Below are 27,685 nucleotides of genomic sequence, written 5' to 3'. Positions count from 1 at the left end.
TCTTTAACTGATGGTGTTACTGTCGGGGTCTGATGGTGTTACTGTCGAGGTCTGATGGTGTTACTGTCGGGGTCTGATGGTGTTACTGTCGGGGTCTGATGGTGTTACTGTCGAGGTCTGATGGTGTTACTGTCGGGGTCTGATGGTGTTACTGTCGAGGTCTGATGGTGTTACTGTCGAGGTCTGATGGTGTTACTGTCGGGGTCTGATGGTGTTACTGTCGAGGTCTGATGGTGTTACTGTCGGGGTCTGATGGTGTTACTGTCGAGGTCTGATGGTGTTACTGTCGGGGTCTGATGGTGTTACTGTCGGGGTCTGACTGTCGAGGTCTGATGGTGTTACTGTCGGGGTCTGACTGTCGAGGTCTGATGGTGTTACTGTCGGGGTCTGATGGTGTTACTGTCGAGGTCTGATGGTGTTACTGTCGAGGTCTGATGGTGTTACTGTCGAGGTCTGATGGTGTTACTGTCGGGGTCTGATGGTGTTACTGTCGGGGTCTGATGGTGTTACTGTCGGGGTCTGATGGTGTTACTGTCGAGGTCTGATGGTGTTACTGTCGAGGTCTGATGGTGTTACTGTCGGGGTCTGATGGTGTTACTGTCGGGGTCTGACTGTCGAGGTCTGATGGTGTTACTGTCGGGGTCTGACTGTCGAGGTCTGATGGTGTTACTGTCGGGGTCTGATGGTGTTACTGTCGGGGTCTGATGGTGTTACTGTCGAGGTCTGATGGTGTTACTGTCGGGGTCTGATGGTGTTACTGTCGAGGTCTGATGGTGTTACTGTCGGGGTCTGACTGTCGAGGTCTGATGGTGTTACTGTCGGGGTCTGACTGTCGAGGTCTGATGGTGTTACTGTCGGGGTCTGATGGTGTTACTGTCGAGGTCTGATGGTGTTACTGTCGGGGTCTGATGGTGTTACTGTCGAGGTCTGATGGTGTTACTGTCGAGGTCTGATGGTGTTACTGTCGGGGTCTGATGGTGTTACTGTCGGGGTCTGATGGTGTTACTGTCGGGGTCTGATGGTGTTACTGTCGAGGTCTGATGGTGTTACTGTCGAGGTCTGATGGTGTTACTGTCGGGGTCTGATGGTGTTACTGTCGAGGTCTGATGGTGTTACTGTCGAGGTCTGATGGTGTTACTGTCGGGGTCTGATGGTGTTACTGTCGGGGTCTGATGGTGTTACTGTCGGGGTCTGATGGTGTTACTGTCGAGGTCTGATGGTGTTACTGTCGGGGTCTGATGGTGTTACTGTCGGGGTCTGACTGTCGAGGTCTGATGGTGTTACTGTCGGGGTCTGACTGTCGAGGTCTGATGGTGTTACTGTCGAGGTCTAAGAAGATCCAATGATCAAGTGTCAGTGTAAACACTAAATGTATTAACGTTTAATCAATTGTTCAAACGTCAGTGACGTCATCAGTGACGTCATCAGTGACGTCATCAGTGACGTCATCAGTGACGTCATCAGTGACGTCATCAGTGACGTCATCAGTGACGTCATCAGTGACGTCATCAGTGACGTCATCAGTGACGTCATCAGTGACGTCATCAGTGACGTCATCAGTGACGTCATCAGTGACGTCATCAGTGACGTCATCAGTGGGTGTAAAGGTGGAGCAGAATCATCTGTGTCTGAGTTTAGGGCGGAGCCCATGGGTCAGAAATAGTGTTAGAGTGCAGACTGCAGCCGTGGCAACGGCGAAGGTGTTCCCACAGTAGTGGTAGTATTCTCTGGAGTATTGCAGTACTCTGCAGTACTCAGTAGTGCGCAGTAGTGCGCAGTAGTGGGCTCAGTGCAGTGCAGACTGCATCATGGCGGTGGCGTACGTGGGCCGCGCCTCCCTCTTCTCGATGGCGCTCCTGAGATAATCTTTTCCACCGCAGCGTTCCCAGATTTCCTCGAACTGTCGTGGCAGAATCTCGGCGCCGCGTTTCCTGGATAGTCCAGTTTCGTCCAGGCTCAGCTCACACATGTCCATGTCGTCTTTACCTGGAACACATGGTCTCAGGGTCACATGACGGCATCGACCAATCAGGCGTCAGGAACACATCGGGCTCTCGATTTAGTGAAAGTAAAAAGCAAAAAGAGAAACATGAAAAACTCATTTAATGTCGAACTAGAAAGAGATTTGTCTGAAGTAACAAGGGGCGTGTCCTGTTGCCACAGCAACACATGAACACAGAGGGGGACAGAGGACATTGAGGACATTGAGGACATTGAGGACAGAGGACATTGAGGACATTGAGGACAGAAGACATTGAGGACAGAGGACATTGAGGACAGAGGACATTGAGGACAGAGGACAGTTACAAGTCCCTGAATCCCACAGACAAATGACAACGAAGAGGAAACAAGGAAAGAGTCACACGTCCTGCCACGCCTCATTTTAAAGAGAGTAATTGAGTTAATTTGGCGAAATACTGCGTTGTCACACTCTGACACCGTCACACTCTGACACCGTCACACGCTGACACCGTCACACTCTGACACCGTCACACGCTGACACCGTCACACTCTGACACCGTCACACTCTGACACCGTCACACTCTGACACCGTCACACTCTGACACCGTCACACTCTGACACCGTCACACTCTGACACCGTCACACGCTGACACCGTCACACTCTGACACCGTCACACGCTGACACCGTCACACGCTGACACCGTCACACTCTGACACCGTCACACTCTGACACCGTCACACGCTGACACCGTCACACTCTGACACCGTCACACTCTGACACCGTCACACTCTGACACCGTCACACTCTGACAGCGTCACACTCTGACAGCGTCACACGCTGACACCGTCACACTCTGACACCGTCACACTCTGACACCGTCACACGCTGACACCGTCACACTCTGACACCGTCACACGCTGACACCGTCACACGCTGACACCGTCACACTCTGACACCGTCACACGCTGACACCGTCACACGCTGACACCGTCACACGCTGACACCGTCACACTCTGACACCGTCACACTCTGACACCGTCACACTCTGACACCGTCACACGCTGACACCGTCACACTCTGACACCGTCACACTCTGACACGTCACACGCTGACACCGTCACACTCTGACACCGTCACACTCTGACACCGTCACACTCTGACACCGTCACACGCTGACACCGTCACACTCTGACACCGTCACACTCTGACACGTCACACTCTGACACCGTCACACTCTGACACCGTCACACTCTGACACCGTCACACGCTGACACCGTCACACTCTGACACCGTCACACTCTGACACCGTCACACTCTGACACCGTCACACTCTGACACCGTCACACTCTGACACCGTCACACTCTGACACCGTCACACGCTGACACCGTCACACTCTGACACCGTCACACGCTGACACCGTCACACGCTGACACCGTCACACTCTGACACGTCACACTCTGACACCGTCACACTCTGACACCGTCACACGCTGACACCGTCACACGCTGACACCGTCACACTCTGACACCGTCACACGCTGACACCGTCACACTCTGACACCGTCACACTCTGACACCGTCACACTCTGACACCGTCACACGCTGACACCGTCACACGCTGACACCGTCACACTCTGACACCGTCACACTCTGACACCGTCACACTCTGACACCGTCACACTCTGACACCGTCACACGCTGACACGTCACACTCTGACACCGTCACACTCTGACACCGTCACACGCTGACAGCGTCACACTCTGACACCGTCACACTCTGACACCGTCACACTCTGACACCGTCACACGCTGACACCGTCACACTCTGACACCGTCACACTCTGACACCGTCACACTCTGACACCGTCACACGCTGACACCGTCACACTCTGACACCGTCACACGCTGACACCGTCACACGCTGACACCGTCACACTCTGACACCGTCACACGCTGACACCGTCACACGCTGACACCGTCACACTCTGACACCGTCACACTCTGACACCGTCACACGCTGACACGTCACACGCTGACACCGTCACACTCTGACACCGTCACACTCTGACACCGTCACACGCTGACACGTCACACGCTGACACCGTCACACTCTGACACCGTCACACTCTGACACCGTCACACTCTGAATCTGAAGCCTCAACATGAATCTGTAAAACCACATGACCATGTGACATGCTTCTCAAGCTCAAGGGCACAATGGAAACAAAGGTTGTAATGATCACTGGTTCCTAGGGGCCGCTCAGTCCTGGGGTCAGTCCTGGGGTCAGTCCTGGGGTCAGGGGTCACCTGCCACGAGGACGATGGGCTCCTTCTCGGGGTGCAGCTCCATCTGTCGGGCGATCCAGGGCCCGTCGAAGTGGGCGTACCACCAGCCCTTCTTCTTCCCGCTCGGGTCCTTGAACTGGTCCCCGGGCCGAATGAACGGGATCCGGAAGAACCTCTGCTGCCGGTTCAGGGCCGCCTCCAGCTGCCGCGGAGGGATGGGCGGAGCCGAGGCCTGCTGCAGCGCTGTGATAGGACGAGAGGCAGAGTCAGGACACGCCCACAGAGAGAAACGAGCCAACCAGAGCAGAGCTGAGGGGCGTGGTTCTCCAGTCTGAGTCAGAACTGTGATGGATCTGGTTCTGCACGCGCTCAGAGGCTCCTGCACGCGCTCAGAGGCTCCTGCACGCGCTCAGAGGCTCCTGCACGCGCTCAGAGGCTCCTGCACGCGCTCAGTGGTTAAATCTGTCTTTGAGCTTCTGAAACTTAAATGACTTGAAACATTTAAACAAAGTCAAAGATGAACTAAAGTCGACTCAAACTGGAGGAGGAGGAGTCTCAGATGCTCCTCCCCTTTGTCATGTGGACGAGCGGAAACACAAAGGTCAAAGGTTAAGGAGAAGCACAGACACCATTTTTACTGAAGGAAGAGAGGCCCTGACCTCCTCCTCTCCTCTGCTCCTCCTCCCCTCCTCCTCCTACTCCTCCTCCTCTCCTCCTCCTCCCCCTCCTCTCCTCCTCCTCCTCCTCTCCTCCTCCTCCTCTCCTCCTCCTCTCCTCCTCCTCCTCTCCTCCTCCTCTCCTCCCCTCCTCCTCCTCCTCCTCTCCTCCTCCTCCTCCTCTCCTCCTCCCCTCCTCCTCCTCCCCTCCTCCCCTCCTCCTCTCCTCCTCCTCCTCTCCTCCTCCTCCTCCTCTCCTCCCCTCCTCCTCTCCTCCTCCTCCTCCTCCCCTCCTCCTCCTCCTCTCCTCCTCCTCCTCTCCTCCCCTCCTCCTCTCCTCCTCTCCTCCTTTCCTCCTCCTCCTCTCCTCCTCCTCTCCTCCCCTCCTCCTCCTCTCCTCCCCTCCTCCTCCTCCTCCTCCTCTCCTCCTCCTCTCCTCCCCTCCTCCTCCTCCTCTCCTCCTCTCCTCCTCCTCTCCTCCCCTCCTCCTCTCCTCCTCCTCCTCTCCTCCTCCTCCTCCTCCTCTCCTCCTCCTTTCCTCCTCCTCCTCTCCTCCTCCTCTCCTCCCCTCCTCCTCCTCTCCTCCCCTCCTCCTCCTCCTCCTCCTCTCCTCCTCCTCCTCCTTCAGCAGGTTAAAGGTTCAAAAGGGAAAATATCACAAATCAAAGTTTATTTCACGCAGTTTTCAAACTTACGTGTTTTTTTGGGCGGAGCCAAACCTGAAACAAAACCTGAAATCACAGACGTGAAAACACTCTGGATCTTTTTCATCATGTTTTTCATCATGTCATTGTCATGTACACGTCATTGAACATGTTTGAGCGAGAGAAGATCATGTTTGTGCAGGATTTACCGTAGTCGGTGACAGATTTGGGCGCTCGCTGCTCCGTGTCCGTGTTACGCTTCTTGTTCTTGGACTTCCAGGCGTGATAAACTTTCAGCCTCCGGTGGAACTCTTCTCTGCAGGCGGCCAAAAGCTCGATATCTGAGGAGAAACAAGTGAAAAGAGGAGGAAACACTGTGAAAAGAGCAAGAAGCATCGATATGTGAGGAGAAACAAGTGAAAAGAGGAGAAACAAGCGAAAAGAGGAGAAACAAGCGAAAAGAGAAACAAGCGAAAAAAGGAGGGAACACTGAAAAGAGCAAGAAGCGTCAATATGTGAGGAGAAACAAGTGAAAAGAGGAGAAACAAGTGAAAAGAGGAGAAACAAGCGAAAAGAGAAACAAGCGAAAAAAGGAGGGAACACTGAAAAGAGCAAGAAGCGTCAATATGTGAGGAGAAACAAGTGAAAAGAGGAGAAACAAGCGAAAAGAGGAGAAACAAGCGAAAAGAGCAAGAAGCGTCGATATGTGAGGAGAAACAAGTGAAAAGAGGAGAAACAAGCGAAAAGAGGAGGAAACACTGAAAAGTGCAAGAAGCGTCAATATGTGAGGAGAAACAAGTGAAAAGAGGAGAAACAAGTGAAAAGAGGAGAAACAAGCGAAAAGAGAAACAAGCGAAAAAAGGAGGGAACACTGAAAAGAGCAAGAAGCGTCAATATGTGAGGAGAAACAAGTGAAAAGAGGAGAAACAAGCGAAAAGAGGAGAAACAAGCGAAAAGAGCAAGAAGCGTCGATATGTGAGGAGAAACAAGTGAAAAGAGGAGAAACAAGCGAAAAGAGGAGGAAACACTGAAAAGTGCAAGAAGCGTCAATATGTGAGGAGAAACAAGTGAAAAGAGGAGAAACAAGCGAAAAGAGGAGGAAACACTGTGAAAAGAGCAAGAAGCGTCGATATGTGAGGAGAAACAAGCGAAAAGGAGAAACAAGTGAAAAGAGGAGAAACAAGTGAAAAGAGGAGAAACAAGCGAAAAGAGGAGGAAACGCTGTGAAAAGAGCAAGAAGCGTCGATATTTGAGGAGAAACAAGTGAAAAGAGGAGGAAACACTGTGAAAAGAGGAGAAACAAGTGAAAAGAGGAGGAAACACTGTGAAAAGAGCAAGAAGCGTCGATATGTGAAGAGAAACAAGTGAAAAGAGGAGAAACAAATGAAAAGAGGAGAAACAAGTGAAAAGAGGAGAAACAAGCGAAAAGAGGAAACACTGTAAAAAGAGCAAGAAGCGTCGATATGTGAGGAGAAACAAGTGAAAAGAGGAGAAACAAGTGAAAAGAGGAGAAACAAGTGAAAAGAGCAAGAAGCGTCAATATGTGAGGAGAAACAAGTGAAAAGAGGAGAAACAAGCGAAGAGGGGAAACAAGCGAAAAGAGAAACAAGCGAAAAGAGGAGGAAACACTGAAAAGAGCAAGAAGCGTCGATATGTGAGGAGAAACAAGTGAAAAGAGGAGAAACAAGTGAAAAGAGGAGAAACAAGTTAAAGAGGAGAAACAAGCGAAAAGAGGAGGAAACACTGTGAAAAGAGCAAGAAGCGTCAATATGTGAGGAGAAACAAGCGAAAAGGAGAAACAAGCGAAAAGAGGAGAAACAAGCGAAAAGAGGAGAAACAAGTGAAAAGAGGAGAAACAAGTGAAAAGAGGAGAAACAAGCGAAAAGAGGAGGAAACACTGTGAAAAGAGCAAGAAGCGTCGATATGTGAGGAGAAACAAGCGAAAAGGAGTAACAAGTGAAAAGAGGAGAAACAAGCGAAAAGAGGAGGAAACACTGTGAAAAGAGCAAGAAGCGTCGATATTTGAGGAGAAACAAGTGAAAAGAGGAGAAACAAGTTAAAGAGGAGAAACAAGCGAAAAGAGGAGGAAACACTGTGAAAAGAGCAAGAAGCGTCGATATGTGAGGAGAAACAAGCGAAAAGGAGAAACAAGCGAAAAGAGGAGAAACAAGCGAAAAGAGGAGAAACAAGTGAAAAGAGGAGAAACAAGCGAAAAGAGGAGGAAACACAGTAAAAAGAGCAAGAAGCGTCAATATGTGAGGAGAAACAAGTGAAAAGAGGAGAAACAAGTGAAAAGAGAAACAAGCGAAAAGAGGGGAAACAAGCGAAAAGAGAAACAAGCGAAAAGAGGAGGAAACACTGAAAAGAGCAAGAAGCGTCGATATGTGAGGAGAAACAAGTGAAAAGAGGAGAAACAAGTTAGAGGAGAAACAAGCGAAAAGAGGAGGAAACACTGTGAAAAGAGCAAGAAGCGTCAATATGTGAGGAGAAACAAGCGAAAAGAGGAGAAACAAGCGAAAAGAGGAGAAACAAGTGAAAAGAGGAGAAACAAGTGAAAAGAGGAGAAACAAGCGAAAAGAGGAGGAAACACTGTGAAAAGAGCAAGAAGCGTCGATATTTGAGGAGAAACAAGTGAAAAGAGGAGAAACAAGTTAAAGAGGAGAAACAAGCGAAAAGAGGAGGAAACACTGTGAAAAGAGCAAGAAGCGTCGATATGTGAGGAGAAACAAGCGAAAAGGAGAAACAAGCGAAAAGAGGAGAAACAAGCGAAAAGAGGAGAAACAAGTGAAAAGAGGAGAAACAAGCGAAAAGAGGAGGAAACACAGTAAAAAGAGCAAGAAGCGTCGATATTTGAGGAGAAACAAGTGAAAAGAGGAGAAACAAGTGAAAAGAGGAGAAACAAGCGAAAAGAGCAAGAAGCATCGATATGTGAGGAGAAACAAGTGAAAAGAGGAGAAACAAGTGAAAAGAGGAGGAAACACTGTGAAAAGAGCTAGAAGCGTCGATATGTGAGGAGAAACAAGTGAAAAGGAGAAACAAGTGAAAAGAGGAGAAACAAGTGAAAAGAGGAGAAACAAGCGAAAAGAGGAGGAAACACTGTGAAAAGAGCAAGAAGCGTCGATATGTGAGGAGAAACAAGCGAAAAGGAGAAACAAGTGAAAAGAGGAGAAACAAGTGAAAAGAGGAGAAACAAGCGAAAAGAGGAGGAAACGCTGTGAAAAGAGCAAGAAGCGTCGATATTTGAGGAGAAACAAGTGAAAAGAGGAGGAAACACTGTGAAAAGAGCAAGAAGCGTCAATATGTGAGGGGAAACAAGTGAAAAGAGGAGAAACAAGTGAAAAGAGGAGAAACAAGTGAAAAGAGGAGGAAACACTGTGAAAAGAGCAAGAAGCGTCGATATGTGAAGAGAAACAAGTGAAAAGAGGAGAAACAAATGAAAAGAGGAGAAACAAGTGAAAAGAGGAGAAACAAGCGAAAAGAGGAAACACTGTAAAAAGAGCAAGAAGCGTCGATATGTGAGGAGAAACAAGTGAAAAGAGGAGAAACAAGTGAAAAGAGGAGAAACAAGTGAAAAGAGCAAGAAGCGTCAATATGTGAGGAGAAACAAGTGAAAAGAGGAGAAACAAGTGAAAAGAGGAGAAACAAGCGAAAAGAGGGGAAACAAGCGAAAAGAGAAACAAGCGAAAAGAGGAGGAAACACTGAAAAGAGCAAGAAGCGTCGATATGTGAGGAGAAACAAGTGAAAAGAGGAGAAACAAGTGAAAAGAGGAGAAACAAGTGAAAAGAGGAGAAACAAGCGAAAAGAGGAGGAAACACTGTGAAAAGAGCAAGAAGCGTCGATATTTGAGGAGAAACAAGCGAAAAGGAGAAACAAGCGAAAAGAGGAGAAACAAGCGAAAAGAGGAGAAACAAGTGAAAAGAGCAAGAAGCGTCGATATTTGAGGAGAAACAAGTGAAAAGAGGAGAAACAAGTGAAAAGAGGAGGAAACACTGTGAAAAGAGGAGAAACAAGTGAAAAGAGGAGAAACAAGTGAAAAGAGGAGAAACAAGTGAAAAGAGGAGAAACAAGCGAAAAGAGCAAGAAGCATCGATATGTGAGGAGAAACAAGTGAAAAGAGGAGAAACAAGTGAAAAGAGGAGGAAACACTGTGAAAAGAGCTAGAAGCGTCGATATGTGAGGAGAAACAAGTGAAAAGAGGAGAAACAAGCGAAAAGAGGAGGAAACACTGTGAAAAGAGCAAGAAGCGTCGATATGTGAGGAGAAACAAGCGAAAAGGAGAAACAAGTGAAAAGAGGAGAAACAAGTGAAAAGAGGAGAAACAAGCGAAAAGAGGAGGAAACGCTGTGAAAAGAGCAAGAAGCGTCGATATTTGAGGAGAAACAAGTGAAAAGAGGAGGAAACACTGTGAAAAGAGCAAGAAGCGTCAATATGTGAGGAGAAACAAGTGAAAAGAGGAGAAACAAGTGAAAAGAGGAGGAAACACTGTGAAAAGAGCAAGAAGCGTCGATATGTGAAGAGAAACAAGTGAAAAGAGGAGAAACAAATGAAAAGAGGAGAAACAAGTGAAAAGAGGAGAAACAAGCGAAAAGAGGAAACACTGTAAAAAGAGCAAGAAGCGTCGATATGTGAGGAGAAACAAGTGAAAAGAGGAGAAACAAGTGAAAAGAGGAGAAACAAGTGAAAAGAGCAAGAAGCGTCAATATGTGAGGAGAAACAAGTGAAAAGAGGAGAAACAAGTGAAAAGAGGAGAAACAAGCGAAAAGAGGGGAAACAAGCGAAAAGAGAAACAAGCGAAAAGAGGAGGAAACACTGAAAAGAGCAAGAAGCGTCGATATGTGAGGAGAAACAAGTGAAAAGAGGAGAAACAAGTGAAAAGAGGAGAAACAAGTGAAAAGAGGAGAAACAAGCGAAAAGAGGAGGAAACACTGTGAAAAGAGCAAGAAGCGTCGATATTTGAGGAGAAATAAGTGAAAAGAGGAGAAACAAGTGAAAAGAGGAGGAAACACTGTGAAAAGAGCAAGAAGCGTCGATATGTGAGGAGAAACAAGTGAAAAGAGGAGAAACAAGTGAAAAGAGGAGAAACAAGTGAAAAGAGGAGGAAACACTGTGAAAAGAGCAAGAAGCGTCGATATGTGAGGAGAAACAAGTGAAAAGAGGAGAAACAAGCGAAAAGAGGAGAAACAAGCGAAAAGAGGAGAAACAAGCGAAAAGAGGAAACACTGTAAAAAGAGCAAGAAGCGTCGATATGTGAGGAGAAACAAGCGAAAAGAGGAGAAACAAGCGAAAAGAGGAGAAACAAGTGAAAGGAGGAGAAACAAGCGAAAAGAGGAGAAACAAGCGAAAAGAGCAAGAAGCATCGATATGTGAGGAGAAACAAGTGAAAAGAGGAGAAACAAGTGAAAAGAGGAGGAAACAAGTGAAAAGAGGAGAAACAAGCGAAAAGAGCAAGAAGCATCGATATGTGAGGAGAAACAAGTGAAAAGAGGAGAAACAAGTGAAAAGAGGAGGAAACACTGTGAAAAGAGCTAGAAGCGTCGATATGTGAGGAGAAACAAGTGAAAAGGAGAAACAAGTGAAAAGAGGAGAAACAAGTGAAAAGAGGAGAAACAAGCGAAAAGAGGAGGAAACACTGTGAAAAGAGCAAGAAGCGTCGATATGTGAGGAGAAACAAGCGAAAAGGAGAAACAAGTGAAAAGAGGAGAAACAAGCGAAAAGAGGAGGAAACGCTGTGAAAAGAGCAAGAAGCGTCGATATTTGAGGAGAAACAAGTGAAAAGAGGAGGAAACACTGTGAAAAGAGCAAGAAGCGTCAATATGTGAGGAGAAACAAGTGAAAAGAGGAGAAACAAGTGAAAAGAGGAGAAACAAGTGAAAAGAGGAGGAAACACTGTGAAAAGAGCAAGAAGCGTCGATATGTGAAGAGAAACAAGTGAAAAGAGGAGAAACAAATGAAAAGAGGAGAAACAAGTGAAAAGAGGAGAAACAAGCGAAAAGAGGAAACACTGTAAAAAGAGCAAGAAGCGTCGATATGTGAGGAGAAACAAGTGAAAAGAGGAGAAACAAGTGAAAAGAGGAGAAACAAGTGAAAAGAGCAAGAAGCGTCAATATGTGAGGAGAAACAAGTGAAAAGAGGAGAAACAAGTGAAAAGAGGAGAAACAAGCGAAAAGAGGGGAAACAAGCGAAAAGAGAAACAAGCGAAAAGAGGAGGAAACACTGAAAAGAGCAAGAAGCGTCGATATGTGAGGAGAAACAAGTGAAAAGAGGAGAAACAAGTGAAAAGAGGAGAAACAAGTGAAAAGAGGAGAAACAAGCGAAAAGAGGAGGAAACACTGTGAAAAGAGCAAGAAGCGTCGATATTTGAGGAGAAATAAGTGAAAAGAGGAGAAACAAGTGAAAAGAGGAGGAAACACTGTGAAAAGAGCAAGAAGCGTCGATATGTGAGGAGAAACAAGTGAAAAGAGGAGAAACAAGTGAAAAGAGGAGAAACAAGTGAAAAGAGGAGGAAACACTGTGAAAAGAGCAAGAAGCGTCGATATGTGAGGAGAAACAAGTGAAAAGAGGAGAAACAAGTGAAAAGAGGAGAAACAAGCGAAAAGAGGGGAAACAAGCGAAAAGAGAAACAAGCGAAAAGAGGAGGAAACACTGAAAAGAGCAAGAAGCGTCGATATGTGAGGAGAAACAAGTGAAAAGAGGAGAAACAAGTGAAAAGAGGAGAAACAAGTGAAAAGAGGAGAAACAAGCGAAAAGAGGAGGAAACACTGTGAAAAGAGCAAGAAGCGTCGATATTTGAGGAGAAATAAGTGAAAAGAGGAGAAACAAGTGAAAAGAGGAGGAAACACTGTGAAAAGAGCAAGAAGCGTCGATATGTGAGGAGAAACAAGTGAAAAGAGGAGAAACAAGTGAAAAGAGGAGAAACAAGTGAAAAGAGGAGGAAACACTGTGAAAAGAGCAAGAAGCGTCGATATGTGAGGAGAAACAAGTGAAAAGAGGAGAAACAAGTGAAAAGAGGAGAAACAAGCGAAAAGAGGAGAAACAAGCGAAAAGAGGAGAAACAAGCGAAAAGAGGAAACACTGTAAAAAGAGCAAGAAGCGTCGATATGTGAGGAGAAACAAGCGAAAAGAGGAGAAACAAGCGAAAAGAGGAGAAACAAGTGAAAGGAGGAGAAACAAGCGAAAAGAGGAGAAACAAGCGAAAAGAGGAGAAACAAGCGAAAAGAGCAAGAAGCATCGATATGTGAGGAGAAACAAGTGAAAAGAGGAGAAACAAGTGAAAAGAGGAGAAACAAGCGAAAAGAGGAGGGAACATTGTAAAAAGAGCAAGAAGCGTCGATATGTGAGGAGAAACAAGTGAAAAGAGGAGAAACAAGTGAAAAGAGGAGAAACAAGTGAAAAGAGCAAGAAGCGTCGATATGTGAGGAGAAACAAGTGAAAAGAGGAGAAACAAGTGAAAAGAGGAGAAACAAGCGAAAAGAGGAGAAACAAGCGAAAAGAGGAGAAACAAGCGAAAAGAGGAAACACTGTGAAAAGAGCAAGAAGCGTCGATATGTGAGGAGAAACAAGCGAAAAGAGGAGAAACAAGCGAAAAGAGGAGAAACAAGTGAAAAGAGGAGAAACAAGCGAAAAGAGGAGAAACAAGCGAAAAGAGCAAGAAGCATCGATATGTGAGGAGAAACAAGTGAAAAGAGGAGAAACAAGTGAAAAGAGGAGGGAACATTGTAAAAAGAGCAAGAAGCGTCGATATGTGAGGAGAAACAAGTGAAAAGAGGAGAAACAAGTGAAAAGAGGAGAAACAAGTGAAAAGAGGAGGAAACACTGTGAAAAGAGCAAGAAGCGTCGATATGTGAGGAGAAACAAGCGAAAAGGAGAAACAAGTGAAAAGAGGAGAAACAAGCGAAAAGAGGAGGGAACACTGTGAAAAGAGCAAGAAGCGTCATATGTGAGGAGAAACAAGTGAAAAGAGGAGGAAACACTGTGAAAAGAGGAGAAACAAGTGAAAAGAGGAGAAACAAGCGAAAAGAGGAGAAACAAGCGAAAAGAGGAGAAACAAGCGAAAAGAGGAGGAAACACTGTAAAAAGAGCAAGAAGCGTCGATATGTGAGGAGAAACAAGTGAAAAGAGGAGAAACAAGTTAAAGAGGAGAAACAAGCGAAAAGAGGAGGAAACACTGTGAAAAGAGCAAGAAGCGTCAATATGTGAGGAGAAACAAGCGAAAAGAGGAGAAACAAGCGAAAAGAGGAGAAACAAGCGAAAAGAGGAGAAACAAGCGAAAAGAGGAGAAACAAGTGAAAAGAGGAGAAACAAGCGAAAAGAGGAGGAAACACTGTGAAAAGAGCAAGAAGCGTCGATATTTGAGGAGAAACAAGTGAAAAGAGGAGAAACAAGTTAAAGAGGAGAAACAAGCAAAAAGAGGAGGAAACACTGTGAAAAGAGCAAGAAGCGTCAATATGTGAGGAGAAACAAGCGAAAAGGAGAAACAAGCGAAAAGAGGAGAAACAAGCGAAAAGAGGAGAAACAAGTGAAAAGAGGAGAAACAAGCGAAAAGAGGAGGAAACACAGTAAAAAGAGCAAGAAGCGTCAATATGTGAGGAGAAACAAGTGAAAAGAGGAGAAACAAGTGAAAAGAGGAGAAACAAGCGAAAAGAGGGGAAACAAGCGAAAAGAGAAACAAGCGAAAAGAGGAGGAAACACTGAAAAGAGCAAGAAGCGTCGATATGTGAGGAGAAACAAGTGAAAAGAGGAGAAACAAGTGAAAAGAGGAGAAACAAGTGAAAAGAGGAGGAAACACTGTGAAAAGAGCAAGAAGCGTCGATATGTGAGGAGAAACAAGTGAAAAGAGGAGAAACAAGTTAGAGAAACAAGCGAAAAGAGGAGGAAACACTGTGAAAAGAGCAAGAAGCGTCAATATGTGAGGAGAAACAAGCGAAAAGAGGAGAAACAAGTGAAAAGAGGAGAAACAAGTGAAAAGAGGAGAAACAAGCGAAAAGAGGAGGAAACACTGTGAAAAGAGCAAGAAGCGTCGATATTTGAGGAGAAACAAGTGAAAAGAGGAGAAACAAGTTAAAGAGGAGAAACAAGCGAAAAGAGGAGGAAACACTGTGAAAAGAGCAAGAAGCGTCGATATGTGAGGAGAAACAAGCGAAAAGGAGAAACAAGCGAAAAGAGGAGAAACAAGCGAAAAGAGGAGAAACAAGTGAAAAGAGGAGAAACAAGCGAAAAGAGGAAACACTGTAAAAAGAGCAAGAAGCGTCGATATGTGAGGAGAAACAAGTGAAAAGAGGAGAAACAAGTGAAAAGAGGAGAAACAAGTGAAAAGAGCAAGAAGCGTCAATATGTGGGGAGAAACAAGTGAAAAGAGGAGAAACAAGTGAAAAGAGGAGAAACAAGCGAAAAGAGGGGAAACAAGCGAAAAGAGAAACAAGCGAAAAGAGGAGGAAACACTGAAAAGAGCAAGAAGCGTCGATATGTGAGGAGAAACAAGTGAAAAGAGGAGAAACAAGTGAAAAGAGGAGAAACAAGTGAAAAGAGGAGAAACAAGCGAAAAGAGGAGGAAACACTGTGAAAAGAGCAAGAAGCGTCGATATTTGAGGAGAAATAAGTGAAAAGAGGAGAAACAAGTGAAAAGAGGAGGAAACACTGTGAAAAGAGGAGAAACAAGTGAAAAGAGGAGAAACAAGTGAAAAGAGGAAACACTGTGAAAAGAGCAAGAGGCGTCAATATGTGAGGAGAAACAAGCGAAAAGAGGAGAAACAAGTGAAAAGAGGAGAAACAAGTGAAAAGAGGAGAAACAAGCGAAAAGAGGAGGGAACATTGTAAAAAGAGCAAGAAGCGTCGATATGTGAGGAGAAACAAGTGAAAAGAGGAGAAACAAGTGAAAAGAGGAGGAAACACTGTGAAAAGAGCAAGAAGCGTCGATATGTGAGGAGAAACAAGTGAAAAGAGGAGAAACAAGTGAAAAGAGGAGAAACAAGCGAAAAGAGGAGAAACAAGCGAAAAGAGGAGAAACAAGCGAAAAGAGGAAACACTGTAAAAAGAGCAAGAAGCGTCGATATGTGAGGAGAAACAAGCGAAAAGAGGAGAAACAAGCGAAAAGAGGAGAAACAAGTGAAAGGAGGAGAAACAAGCGAAAAGAGGAGAAACAAGCGAAGAGGAGAAACAAGTGAAAAGAGGAGAAACAAGTGAAAAGAGGAGAAACAAGCGAAAAGAGGAGGGAACATTGTAAAAAGAGCAAGAAGCGTCGATATGTGAGGAGAAACAAGTGAAAAGAGGAGAAACAAGTGAAAAGAGGAGAAACAAGTGAAAAGAGGAGAAACAAGTGAAAAGAGGAGGAAACACTGTGAAAAGAGCAAGAAGCGTCGATATGTGAGGAGAAACAAGTGAAAAGAGGAGAAACAAGCGAAAAGAGGAGAAACAAGCGAAAAGAGGAGAAACAAGCGAAAAGAGGAAACACTGTGAAAAGAGCAAGAAGCGTCGATATGTGAGGAGAAACAAGCGAAAAGAGGAGAAACAAGCGAAAAGAGGAGAAACAAGTGAAAAGAGGAGAAACAAGCGAAAAGAGGAGAAACAAGCGAAAAGAGCAAGAAGCATCGATATGTGAGGAGAAACAAGTGAAAAGAGGAGAAACAAGTGAAAAGAGGAGAAACAAGTGAAAAGAGGAGGGAACATTGTAAAAAGAGCAAGAAGCGTCGATATGTGAGGAGAAACAAGCGAAAAGGAGAAACAAGTGAAAAGAGGAGAAACAAGTGAAAAGAGGAGAAACAAGCGAAAAGAGGAGGAAACGCTGTGAAAAGAGCAAGAAGCGTCGATATTTGAGGAGAAACAAGTGAAAAGAGGAGGAAACACTGTGAAAAGAGCAAGAAGCGTCAATATGTGAGGAGAAACAAGTGAAAAGAGGAGAAACAAGTGAAAAGAGGAGGAAACACTGTGAAAAGAGCAAGAAGCGTCGATATGTGAAGAGAAACAAGTGAAAAGAGGAGAAACAAATGAAAAGAGGAGAAACAAGTGAAAAGAGGAGAAACAAGCGAAAAGAGGAAACACTGTAAAAAGAGCAAGAAGCGTCGATATGTGAGGAGAAACAAGTGAAAAGAGGAGAAACAAGTGAAAAGAGGAGAAACAAGTGAAAAGAGCAAGAAGCGTCAATATGTGAGGAGAAACAAGTGAAAAGAGGAGAAACAAGTGAAAAGAGGAGAAACAAGCGAAAAGAGGGGAAACAAGCGAAAAGAGAAACAAGCGAAAAGAGGAGGAAACACTGAAAAGAGCAAGAAGCGTCGATATGTGAGGAGAAACAAGTGAAAAGAGGAGAAACAAGCGAAAAGAGGAGAAACAAGTGAAAAGAGGAGAAACAAGCGAAAAGAGGAGGAAACACTGTGAAAAGAGCAAGAAGCGTCGATATTTGAGGAGAAATAAGTGAAAAGAGGAGAAACAAGTGAAAAGAGGAGGAAACACTGTGAAAAGAGCAAGAAGCGTCGATATGTGAGGAGAAACAAGTGAAAAGAGGAGAAACAAGTGAAAAGAGGAGAAACAAGTGAAAAGAGGAGGAAACACTGTGAAAAGAGCAAGAAGCGTCGATATGTGAGGAGAAACAAGTGAAAAGAGGAGAAACAAGCGAAAAGAGGAGAAACAAGCGAAAAGAGGAGAAACAAGCGAAAAGAGGAAACACTGTAAAAAGAGCAAGAAGCGTCGATATGTGAGGAGAAACAAGCGAAAAGAGGAGAAACAAGCGAAAAGAGGAGAAACAAGTGAAAGGAGGAGAAACAAGCGAAAAGAGGAGAAACAAGCGAAAAGAGCAAGAAGCATCGATATGTGAGGAGAAACAAGTGAAAAGAGGAGAAACAAGTGAAAAGAGGAGGAAACAAGTGAAAAGAGGAGAAACAAGCGAAAAGAGCAAGAAGCATCGATATGTGAGGAGAAACAAGTGAAAAGAGGAGAAACAAGTGAAAAGAGGAGGAAACACTGTGAAAAGAGCTAGAAGCGTCGATATGTGAGGAGAAACAAGTGAAAAGGAGAAACAAGTGAAAAGAGGAGAAACAAGTGAAAAGAGGAGAAACAAGCGAAAAGAGGAGGAAACACTGTGAAAAGAGCAAGAAGCGTCGATATGTGAGGAGAAACAAGCGAAAAGGAGAAACAAGTGAAAAGAGGAGAAACAAGTGAAAAGAGGAGAAACAAGCGAAAAGAGGAGGAAACGCTGTGAAAAGAGCAAGAAGCGTCGATATTTGAGGAGAAACAAGTGAAAAGAGGAGGAAACACTGTGAAAAGAGCAAGAAGCGTCAATATGTGAGGAGAAACAAGTGAAAAGAGGAGAAACAAGTGAAAAGAGGAGAAACAAGTGAAAAGAGGAGGAAACACTGTGAAAAGAGCAAGAAGCGTCGATATGTGAAGAGAAACAAGTGAAAAGAGGAGAAACAAATGAAAAGAGGAGAAACAAGTGAAAAGAGGAGAAACAAGCGAAAAGAGGAAACACTGTAAAAAGAGCAAGAAGCGTCGATATGTGAGGAGAAACAAGTGAAAAGAGGAGAAACAAGTGAAAAGAGGAGAAACAAGTGAAAAGAGCAAGAAGCGTCAATATGTGAGGAGAAACAAGTGAAAAGAGGAGAAACAAGTGAAAAGAGGAGAAACAAGCGAAAAGAGGGGAAACAAGCGAAAAGAGAAACAAGCGAAAAGAGGAGGAAACACTGAAAAGAGCAAGAAGCGTCGATATGTGAGGAGAAACAAGTGAAAAGAGGAGAAACAAGTGAAAAGAGGAGAAACAAGTGAAAAGAGGAGAAACAAGCGAAAAGAGGAGGAAACACTGTGAAAAGAGCAAGAAGCGTCGATATTTGAGGAGAAATAAGTGAAAAGAGGAGAAACAAGTGAAAAGAGGAGGAAACACTGTGAAAAGAGCAAGAAGCGTCGATATGTGAGGAGAAACAAGTGAAAAGAGGAGAAACAAGTGAAAAGAGGAGAAACAAGTGAAAAGAGGAGGAAACACTGTGAAAAGAGCAAGAAGCGTCGATATGTGAGGAGAAACAAGTGAAAAGAGGAGAAACAAGTGAAAAGAGGAGAAACAAGCGAAAAGAGGGGAAACAAGCGAAAAGAGAAACAAGCGAAAAGAGGAGGAAACACTGAAAAGAGCAAGAAGCGTCGATATGTGAGGAGAAACAAGTGAAAAGAGGAGAAACAAGTGAAAAGAGGAGAAACAAGTGAAAAGAGGAGAAACAAGCGAAAAGAGGAGGAAACACTGTGAAAAGAGCAAGAAGCGTCGATATTTGAGGAGAAATAAGTGAAAAGAGGAGAAACAAGTGAAAAGAGGAGGAAACACTGTGAAAAGAGCAAGAAGCGTCGATATGTGAGGAGAAACAAGTGAAAAGAGGAGAAACAAGTGAAAAGAGGAGAAACAAGTGAAAAGAGGAGGAAACACTGTGAAAAGAGCAAGAAGCGTCGATATGTGAGGAGAAACAAGTGAAAAGAGGAGAAACAAGTGAAAAGAGGAGAAACAAGCGAAAAGAGGAGAAACAAGCGAAAAGAGGAGAAACAAGCGAAAAGAGGAAACACTGTAAAAAGAGCAAGAAGCGTCGATATGTGAGGAGAAACAAGCGAAAAGAGGAGAAACAAGCGAAAAGAGGAGAAACAAGTGAAAGGAGGAGAAACAAGCGAAAAGAGGAGAAACAAGCGAAAAGAGGAGAAACAAGCGAAAAGAGCAAGAAGCATCGATATGTGAGGAGAAACAAGTGAAAAGAGGAGAAACAAGTGAAAAGAGGAGAAACAAGCGAAAAGAGGAGGGAACATTGTAAAAAGAGCAAGAAGCGTCGATATGTGAGGAGAAACAAGTGAAAAGAGGAGAAACAAGTGAAAAGAGGAGAAACAAGTGAAAAGAGGAGAAACAAGTGAAAAGAGCAAGAAGCGTCGATATGTGAGGAGAAACAAGTGAAAAGAGGAGAAACAAGTGAAAAGAGGAGAAACAAGCGAAAAGAGGAGAAACAAGCGAAAAGAGGAGAAACAAGCGAAAAGAGGAAACACTGTGAAAAGAGCAAGAAGCGTCGATATGTGAGGAGAAACAAGCGAAAAGAGGAGAAACAAGCGAAAAGAGGAGAAACAAGTGAAAAGAGGAGAAACAAGCGAAAAGAGGAGAAACAAGCGAAAAGAGCAAGAAGCATCGATATGTGAGGAGAAACAAGTGAAAAGAGGAGAAACAAGTGAAAAGAGGAGGGAACATTGTAAAAAGAGCAAGAAGCGTCGATATGTGAGGAGAAACAAGTGAAAAGAGGAGAAACAAGTGAAAAGAGGAGAAACAAGTGAAAAGAGGAGGAAACACTGTGAAAAGAGCAAGAAGCGTCGATATGTGAGGAGAAACAAGCGAAAAGGAGAAACAAGTGAAAAGAGGAGAAACAAGCGAAAAGAGGAGGGAACACTGTGAAAAGAGCAAGAAGCGTCATATGTGAGGAGAAACAAGTGAAAAGAGGAGGAAACACTGTGAAAAGAGGAGAAACAAGTGAAAAGAGGAGAAACAAGCGAAAAGAGGAGAAACAAGCGAAAAGAGGAGAAACAAGCGAAAAGAGGAGGAAACACTGTAAAAAGAGCAAGAAGCGTCGATATGTGAGGAGAAACAAGTGAAAAGAGGAGAAACAAGTTAAAGAGGAGAAACAAGCGAAAAGAGGAGGAAACACTGTGAAAAGAGCAAGAAGCGTCAATATGTGAGGAGAAACAAGCGAAAAGAGGAGAAACAAGCGAAAAGAGGAGAAACAAGCGAAAAGAGGAGAAACAAGCGAAAAGAGGAGAAACAAGTGAAAAGAGGAGAAACAAGCGAAAAGAGGAGGAAACACTGTGAAAAGAGCAAGAAGCGTCGATATTTGAGGAGAAACAAGTGAAAAGAGGAGAAACAAGTTAAAGAGGAGAAACAAGCAAAAAGAGGAGGAAACACTGTGAAAAGAGCAAGAAGCGTCAATATGTGAGGAGAAACAAGCGAAAAGGAGAAACAAGCGAAAAGAGGAGAAACAAGCGAAAAGAGGAGAAACAAGCGAAAAGAGGAGAAACAAGCGAAAAGAGGAGGAAACACAGTAAAAAGAGCAAGAAGCGTCAATATGTGAGGAGAAACAAGTGAAAAGAGGAGAAACAAGTGAAAAGAGGAGAAACAAGCGAAAAGAGGGGAAACAAGCGAAAAGAGAAACAAGCGAAAAGAGGAGGAAACACTGAAAAGAGCAAGAAGCGTCGATATGTGAGGAGAAACAAGTGAAAAGAGGAGAAACAAGTGAAAAGAGGAGAAACAAGTGAAAAGAGGAGGAAACACTGTGAAAAGAGCAAGAAGCGTCGATATGTGAGGAGAAACAAGTGAAAAGAGGAGAAACAAGTTAGAGAAACAAGCGAAAAGAGGAGGAAACACTGTGAAAAGAGCAAGAAGCGTCAATATGTGAGGAGAAACAAGCGAAAAGAGGAGAAACAAGTGAAAAGAGGAGAAACAAGTGAAAAGAGGAGAAACAAGCGAAAAGAGGAGGAAACACTGTGAAAAGAGCAAGAAGCGTCGATATTTGAGGAGAAACAAGTGAAAAGAGGAGAAACAAGTTAAAGAGGAGAAACAAGCGAAAAGAGGAGGAAACACTGTGAAAAGAGCAAGAAGCGTCGATATGTGAGGAGAAACAAGCGAAAAGGAGAAACAAGCGAAAAGAGGAGAAACAAGCGAAAAGAGGAGAAACAAGTGAAAAGAGGAGAAACAAGCGAAAAGAGGAAACACTGTAAAAAGAGCAAGAAGCGTCGATATGTGAGGAGAAACAAGTGAAAAGAGGAGAAACAAGTGAAAAGAGGAGAAACAAGTGAAAAGAGCAAGAAGCGTCAATATGTGGGGAGAAACAAGTGAAAAGAGGAGAAACAAGTGAAAAGAGGAGAAACAAGCGAAAAGAGGGGAAACAAGCGAAAAGAGAAACAAGCGAAAAGAGGAGGAAACACTGAAAAGAGCAAGAAGCGTCGATATGTGAGGAGAAACAAGTGAAAAGAGGAGAAACAAGTGAAAAGAGGAGAAACAAGTGAAAAGAGGAGAAACAAGCGAAAAGAGGAGGAAACACTGTGAAAAGAGCAAGAAGCGTCGATATTTGAGGAGAAATAAGTGAAAAGAGGAGAAACAAGTGAAAAGAGGAGGAAACACTGTGAAAAGAGGAGAAACAAGTGAAAAGAGGAGAAACAAGTGAAAAGAGGAAACACTGTGAAAAGAGCAAGAGGCGTCAATATGTGAGGAGAAACAAGCGAAAAGAGGAGAAACAAGTGAAAAGAGGAGGAAACACTGTGAAAAGAGCAAGAAGCGTCGATATGTGAGGAGAAACAAGTGAAAAGAGGAGAAACAAGTGAAAAGAGGAGAAACAAGCGAAAAGAGGAGAAACAAGCGAAAAGAGGAGAAACAAGCGAAAAGAGGAAACACTGTAAAAAGAGCAAGAAGCGTCGATATGTGAGGAGAAACAAGCGAAAAGAGGAGAAACAAGCGAAAAGAGGAGAAACAAGTGAAAGGAGGAGAAACAAGCGAAAAGAGGAGAAACAAGCGAAGAGGAGAAACAAGTGAAAAGAGGAGAAACAAGTGAAAAGAGGAGAAACAAGCGAAAAGAGGAGGGAACATTGTAAAAAGAGCAAGAAGCGTCGATATGTGAGGAGAAACAAGTGAAAAGAGGAGAAACAAGTGAAAAGAGGAGAAACAAGTGAAAAGAGGAGAAACAAGTGAAAAGAGGAGGAAACACTGTGAAAAGAGCAAGAAGCGTCGATATGTGAGGAGAAACAAGTGAAAAGAGGAGAAACAAGCGAAAAGAGGAGAAACAAGCGAAAAGAGGAGAAACAAGCGAAAAGAGGAAACACTGTGAAAAGAGCAAGAAGCGTCGATATGTGAGGAGAACCAAAGCGAAAAGAGGAGAAACAAGCGAAAAGAGGAGAAACAAGTGAAAAGAGGAGAAACAAGCGAAAAGAGGAGAAACAAGCGAAAAGAGCAAGAAGCATCGATATGTGAGGAGAAACAAGTGAAAAGAGGAGAAACAAGTGAAAAGAGGAGAAACAAGTGAAAAGAGGAGGGAACATTGTAAAAAGAGCAAGAAGCGTCGATATGTGAGGAGAAACAAGTGAAAAGAGGAGAAACAAGTGAAAAGAGGAGAAACAAGTGAAAAGAGGAGGAAACACTGTGAAAAGAGCAAGAAGCGTCGATATGTGAGGAGAAACAAGCGAAAAGGAGAAACAAGTGAAAAGAGGAGAAACAAGCGAAAAGAGGAGGGAACACTGTGAAAAGAGCAAGAAGCGTCATATGTGAGGAGAAACAAGTGAAAAGAGGAGGAAACACTGTGAAAAGAGGAGAAACAAGTGAAAAGAGGAGAAACAAGCGAAAAGAGGAGAAACAAGCGAAAAGAGGAGAAACAAGCGAAAAGAGGAGAAACAAGCGAAAAGGAGGAAACACTGTAAAAAGAGCAAGAAGCGTCGATATGTGAGGAGAAACAAGTGAAAAGAGGAGAAACAAGTTAAAGAGGAGAAACAAGCGAAAAGAGGAGGAAACACTGTGAAAAGAGCAAGAAGCGTCAATATGTGAGGAGAAACAAGCGAAAAGAGGAGAAACAAGCGAAAAGAGGAGAAACAAGCGAAAAGAGGAGAAACAAGCGAAAAGAGGAGAAACAAGTGAAAAGAGGAGAAACAAGCGAAAAGAGGAGGAAACACTGTGAAAAGAGCAAGAAGCGTCGATATTTGAGGAGAAACAAGTGAAAAGAGGAGAAACAAGTTAAAGAGGAGAAACAAGCGAAAAGAGGAGGAAACACTGTAAAAAGAGCAAGAAGCGTCGATATGTGAGGAGAAACAAGTGAAAAGAGGAGAAACAAGTTAAAGAGGAGAAACAAGCGAAAAGAGGAGGAAACACTGTGAAAAGAGCAAGAAGCGTCAATATGTGAGGAGAAACAAGCGAAAAGAGGAGAAACAAGCGAAAAGAGGAGAAACAAGCGAAAAGAGGAGAAACAAGTGAAAAGAGGAGAAACAAGCGAAAAGGAGGAAACACAGTAAAAAGAGCAAGAAGCGTCGATATGTGAGGAGAAACAAGTGAAAAGAGGAGAAACAAGTGAAAAGAGGAGAAACAAGTGAAAAGAGGAGGAAACACTGTGAAAAGAGCAAGAGGCGTCAATATGTGAGGAGAAACAAGTGAAAAGAGGAGAAACAAGTGAAAAGAGGAGAAACAAGTGAAAAGAGGAGAAACAAGTGAAAAGAGGAGGGAACATTGTAAAAAGAGCAAGAAGCGTCGATATGTGAGGAGAAACAAGTGAAAAGAGGAGAAACAAGTGAAAAGAGGAGAAACAAGTGAAAAGAGGAGAAACAAGCGAAAAGAGGAGAAACAAGCGAAAAGAGGAAACACTGTGAAAAGAGCAAGAAGCGTCGATATTTGAGGAGAAATAAGTGAAAAGAGGAGAAACAAGTGAAAAGAGGAGGAAACACTGTGAAAAGAGGAGAAACAAGTGAAAAGAGGAGAAACAAGTGAAAAGAGGAGGAAACACTGTGAAAAGAGCAAGAGGCGTCAATATGTGAGGAGAAACAAGCGAAAAGAGGAGAAACAAGTGAAAAGAGGAGAAACAAGTGAAAAGAGGAGAAACAAGCGAAAAGAGGAGGGAACATTGTAAAAAGAGCAAGAAGCGTCGATATGTGAGGAGAAACAAGTGAAAAGAGGAGAAACAAGTGAAAAGAGGAGGAAACACTGTGAAAAGAGCAAGAAGTGTCGATATGTGAGGAGAAACAAGTGAAAAGAGGAGAAACAAGTGAAAAGAGGAGAAACAAGCGAAAAGAGGAGAAACAAGCGAAAAGAGGAGAAACAAGCGAAAAGAGGAAACACTGTAAAAAGAGCAAGAAGCGTCGATATGTGAGGAGAAACAAGTGAAAAGAGGAGAAACAAGTGAAAAGAGGAGAAACAAGTGAAAAGAGGAGAAACAAGCGAAAAGAGGAGGAAACACTGTGAAAAGAGCAAGAAGCGTCGATATTTGAGGAGAAATAAGTGAAAAGAGGAGAAACAAGTGAAAAGAGGAGGAAACACTGTGAAAAGAGGAGAAACAAGTGAAAAGAGGAGAAACAAGTGAAAAGAGGAAACACTGTGAAAAGAGCAAGAGGCGTCAATATGTGAGGAGAAACAAGCGAAAAGAGGAGAAACAAGTGAAAAGAGGAGGAAACACTGTGAAAAGAGCAAGAAGCGTCGATATGTGAGGAGAAACAAGTGAAAAGAGGAGAAACAAGTGAAAAGAGGAGAAACAAGCGAAAAGAGGAGAAACAAGCGAAAAGAGGAGAAACAAGCGAAAAGAGGAAACACTGTAAAAAGAGCAAGAAGCGTCGATATGTGAGGAGAAACAAGCGAAAAGAGGAGAAACAAGCGAAAAGAGGAGAAACAAGTGAAAGGAGGAGAAACAAGCGAAAAGAGGAGAAACAAGCGAAGAGGAGAAACAAGTGAAAAGAGGAGAAACAAGTGAAAAGAGGAGAAACAAGCGAAAAGAGGAGGGAACATTGTAAAAAGAGCAAGAAGCGTCGATATGTGAGGAGAAACAAGTGAAAAGAGGAGAAACAAGTGAAAAGAGGAGAAACAAGTGAAAAGAGGAGAAACAAGTGAAAAGAGGAGGAAACACTGTGAAAAGAGCAAGAAGCGTCGATATGTGAGGAGAAACAAGTGAAAAGAGGAGAAACAAGCGAAAAGAGGAGAAACAAGCGAAAAGAGGAGAAACAAGCGAAAAGAGGAAACACTGTGAAAAGAGCAAGAAGCGTCGATATGTGAGGAGAACCAAAGCGAAAAGAGGAGAAACAAGCGAAAAGAGGAGAAACAAGTGAAAAGAGGAGAAACAAGCGAAAAGAGGAGAAACAAGCGAAAAGAGCAAGAAGCATCGATATGTGAGGAGAAACAAGTGAAAAGAGGAGAAACAAGTGAAAAGAGGAGAAACAAGTGAAAAGAGGAGGGAACATTGTAAAAAGAGCAAGAAGCGTCGATATGTGAGGAGAAACAAGTGAAAAGAGGAGAAACAAGTGAAAAGAGGAGAAACAAGTGAAAAGAGGAGGAAACACTGTGAAAAGAGCAAGAAGCGTCGATATGTGAGGAGAAACAAGCGAAAAGGAGAAACAAGTGAAAAGAGGAGAAACAAGCGAAAAGAGGAGGGAACACTGTGAAAAGAGCAAGAAGCGTCATATGTGAGGAGAAACAAGTGAAAAGAGGAGGAAACACTGTGAAAAGAGGAGAAACAAGTGAAAAGAGGAGAAACAAGCGAAAAGAGGAGAAACAAGCGAAAAGAGGAGAAACAAGCGAAAAGAGGAGAAACAAGCGAAAAGGAGGAAACACTGTAAAAAGAGCAAGAAGCGTCGATATGTGAGGAGAAACAAGTGAAAAGAGGAGAAACAAGTTAAAGAGGAGAAACAAGCGAAAAGAGGAGGAAACACTGTGAAAAGAGCAAGAAGCGTCAATATGTGAGGAGAAACAAGCGAAAAGAGGAGAAACAAGCGAAAAGAGGAGAAACAAGCGAAAAGAGGAGAAACAAGCGAAAAGAGGAGAAACAAGTGAAAAGAGGAGAAACAAGCGAAAAGAGGAGGAAACACTGTGAAAAGAGCAAGAAGCGTCGATATTTGAGGAGAAACAAGTGAAAAGAGGAGAAACAAGTTAAAGAGGAGAAACAAGCGAAAAGAGGAGGAAACACTGTAAAAAGAGCAAGAAGCGTCGATATGTGAGGAGAAACAAGTGAAAAGAGGAGAAACAAGTTAAAGAGGAGAAACAAGCGAAAAGAGGAGGAAACACTGTGAAAAGAGCAAGAAGCGTCAATATGTGAGGAGAAACAAGCGAAAAGAGGAGAAACAAGCGAAAAGAGGAGAAACAAGCGAAAAGAGGAGAAACAAGTGAAAAGAGGAGAAACAAGCGAAAAGGAGGAAACACAGTAAAAAGAGCAAGAAGCGTCGATATGTGAGGAGAAACAAGTGAAAAGAGGAGAAACAAGTGAAAAGAGGAGAAACAAGTGAAAAGAGGAGGAAACACTGTGAAAAGAGCAAGAGGCGTCAATATGTGAGGAGAAACAAGTGAAAAGAGGAGAAACAAGTGAAAAGAGGAGAAACAAGTGAAAAGAGGAGAAACAAGTGAAAAGAGGAGGGAACATTGTAAAAAGAGCAAGAAGCGTCGATATGTGAGGAGAAACAAGTGAAAAGAGGAGAAACAAGTGAAAAGAGGAGAAACAAGTGAAAAGAGGAGAAACAAGCGAAAAGAGGAGAAACAAGCGAAAAGAGGAAACACTGTGAAAAGAGCAAGAAGCGTCGATATTTGAGGAGAAATAAGTGAAAAGAGGAGAAACAAGTGAAAAGAGGAGGAAACACTGTGAAAAGAGGAGAAACAAGTGAAAAGAGGAGAAACAAGTGAAAAGAGGAGGAAACACTGTGAAAAGAGCAAGAGGCGTCAATATGTGAGGAGAAACAAGCGAAAAGAGGAGAAACAAGTGAAAAGAGGAGAAACAAGTGAAAAGAGGAGAAACAAGCGAAAAGAGGAGGGAACATTGTAAAAAGAGCAAGAAGCGTCGATATGTGAGGAGAAACAAGTGAAAAGAGGAGAAACAAGTGAAAAGAGGAGGAAACACTGTGAAAAGAGCAAGAAGTGTCGATATGTGAGGAGAAACAAGTGAAAAGAGGAGAAACAAGTGAAAAGAGGAGAAACAAGCGAAAAGAGGAGAAACAAGCGAAAAGAGGAGAAACAAGCGAAAAGAGGAAACACTGTAAAAAGAGCAAGAAGCGTCGATATGTGAGGAGAAACAAGCGAAAAGAGGAGAAACAAGCGAAAAGAGGAGAAACAAGCGAAAGGAGGAGAAACAAGCGAAAAGAGGAGAAACAAGCGAAAAGAGCAAGAAGCATCGATATGTGAGGAGAAACAAGTGAAAAGAGGAGAAACAAGTGAAAAGAGGAGGAAACAAGTGAAAAGAGGAGGAAACACTGTGAAAAGAGCAAGAGGCGTCAATATGTGAGGAGAAACAAGCGAAGGAGAAACAAGTGAAAAGAGGAGAAACAAGTGAAAAGAGGAGAAACAAGCGAAAAGAGGAGGGAACATTGTAAAAAGAGCAAGAAGCGTCGATATGTGAGGAGAAACAAGTGAAAAGAGGAGAAACAAGTGAAAAGAGGAGAAACAAGTGAAAAGAGGAGAAACAAGTGAAAAGAGGAGGAAACACTGTGA

General features: G+C 43.7%; 1 protein-coding gene across 3 annotated transcripts in view; it reads right to left on the bottom strand.

The window, feature by feature from the left end:
- Positions 1–1,596: 1,596 nt before the first annotated feature.
- Positions 1,597–27,685, bottom strand: part of LOC140348225 (unconventional myosin-VI-like) — a 147,832-nt gene continuing 121,743 nt past the window's right edge. The window contains exons 32-35 of one of the 3 annotated variants that reach the window (XM_072434289.1): positions 5,759–5,890; positions 5,601–5,624; positions 4,271–4,492; positions 1,597–1,986 (exon numbers count right to left, since the gene is read on the bottom strand). In XM_072434289.1, the coding sequence (XP_072290390.1) occupies positions 1,787–1,986; positions 4,271–4,492; positions 5,601–5,624; positions 5,759–5,890 (578 nt within the window). In that variant the 3' untranslated portion in view covers positions 1,597–1,786. The remainder of the gene's footprint in view (positions 1,987–4,270; positions 4,493–5,600; positions 5,625–5,758; positions 5,891–27,685) is intronic. The other 2 variants (XM_072434290.1, XM_072434291.1) reach the window with 2 other exon arrangements.

The sequence above is a fragment of the Eucyclogobius newberryi genome, unplaced genomic scaffold (genome assembly GCF_026437365.1).
Source record: "Eucyclogobius newberryi isolate DKJ021-1_F unplaced genomic scaffold, fEucNew1.0.hap1 SCAF_63, whole genome shotgun sequence".
Taxonomy (NCBI): Eukaryota; Metazoa; Chordata; class Actinopteri; order Gobiiformes; family Gobiidae; genus Eucyclogobius; species Eucyclogobius newberryi.
The sequence above is the reverse complement of the archived record's forward strand: the minus strand, read 5'-3'. Positions and strand labels throughout refer to the sequence as shown.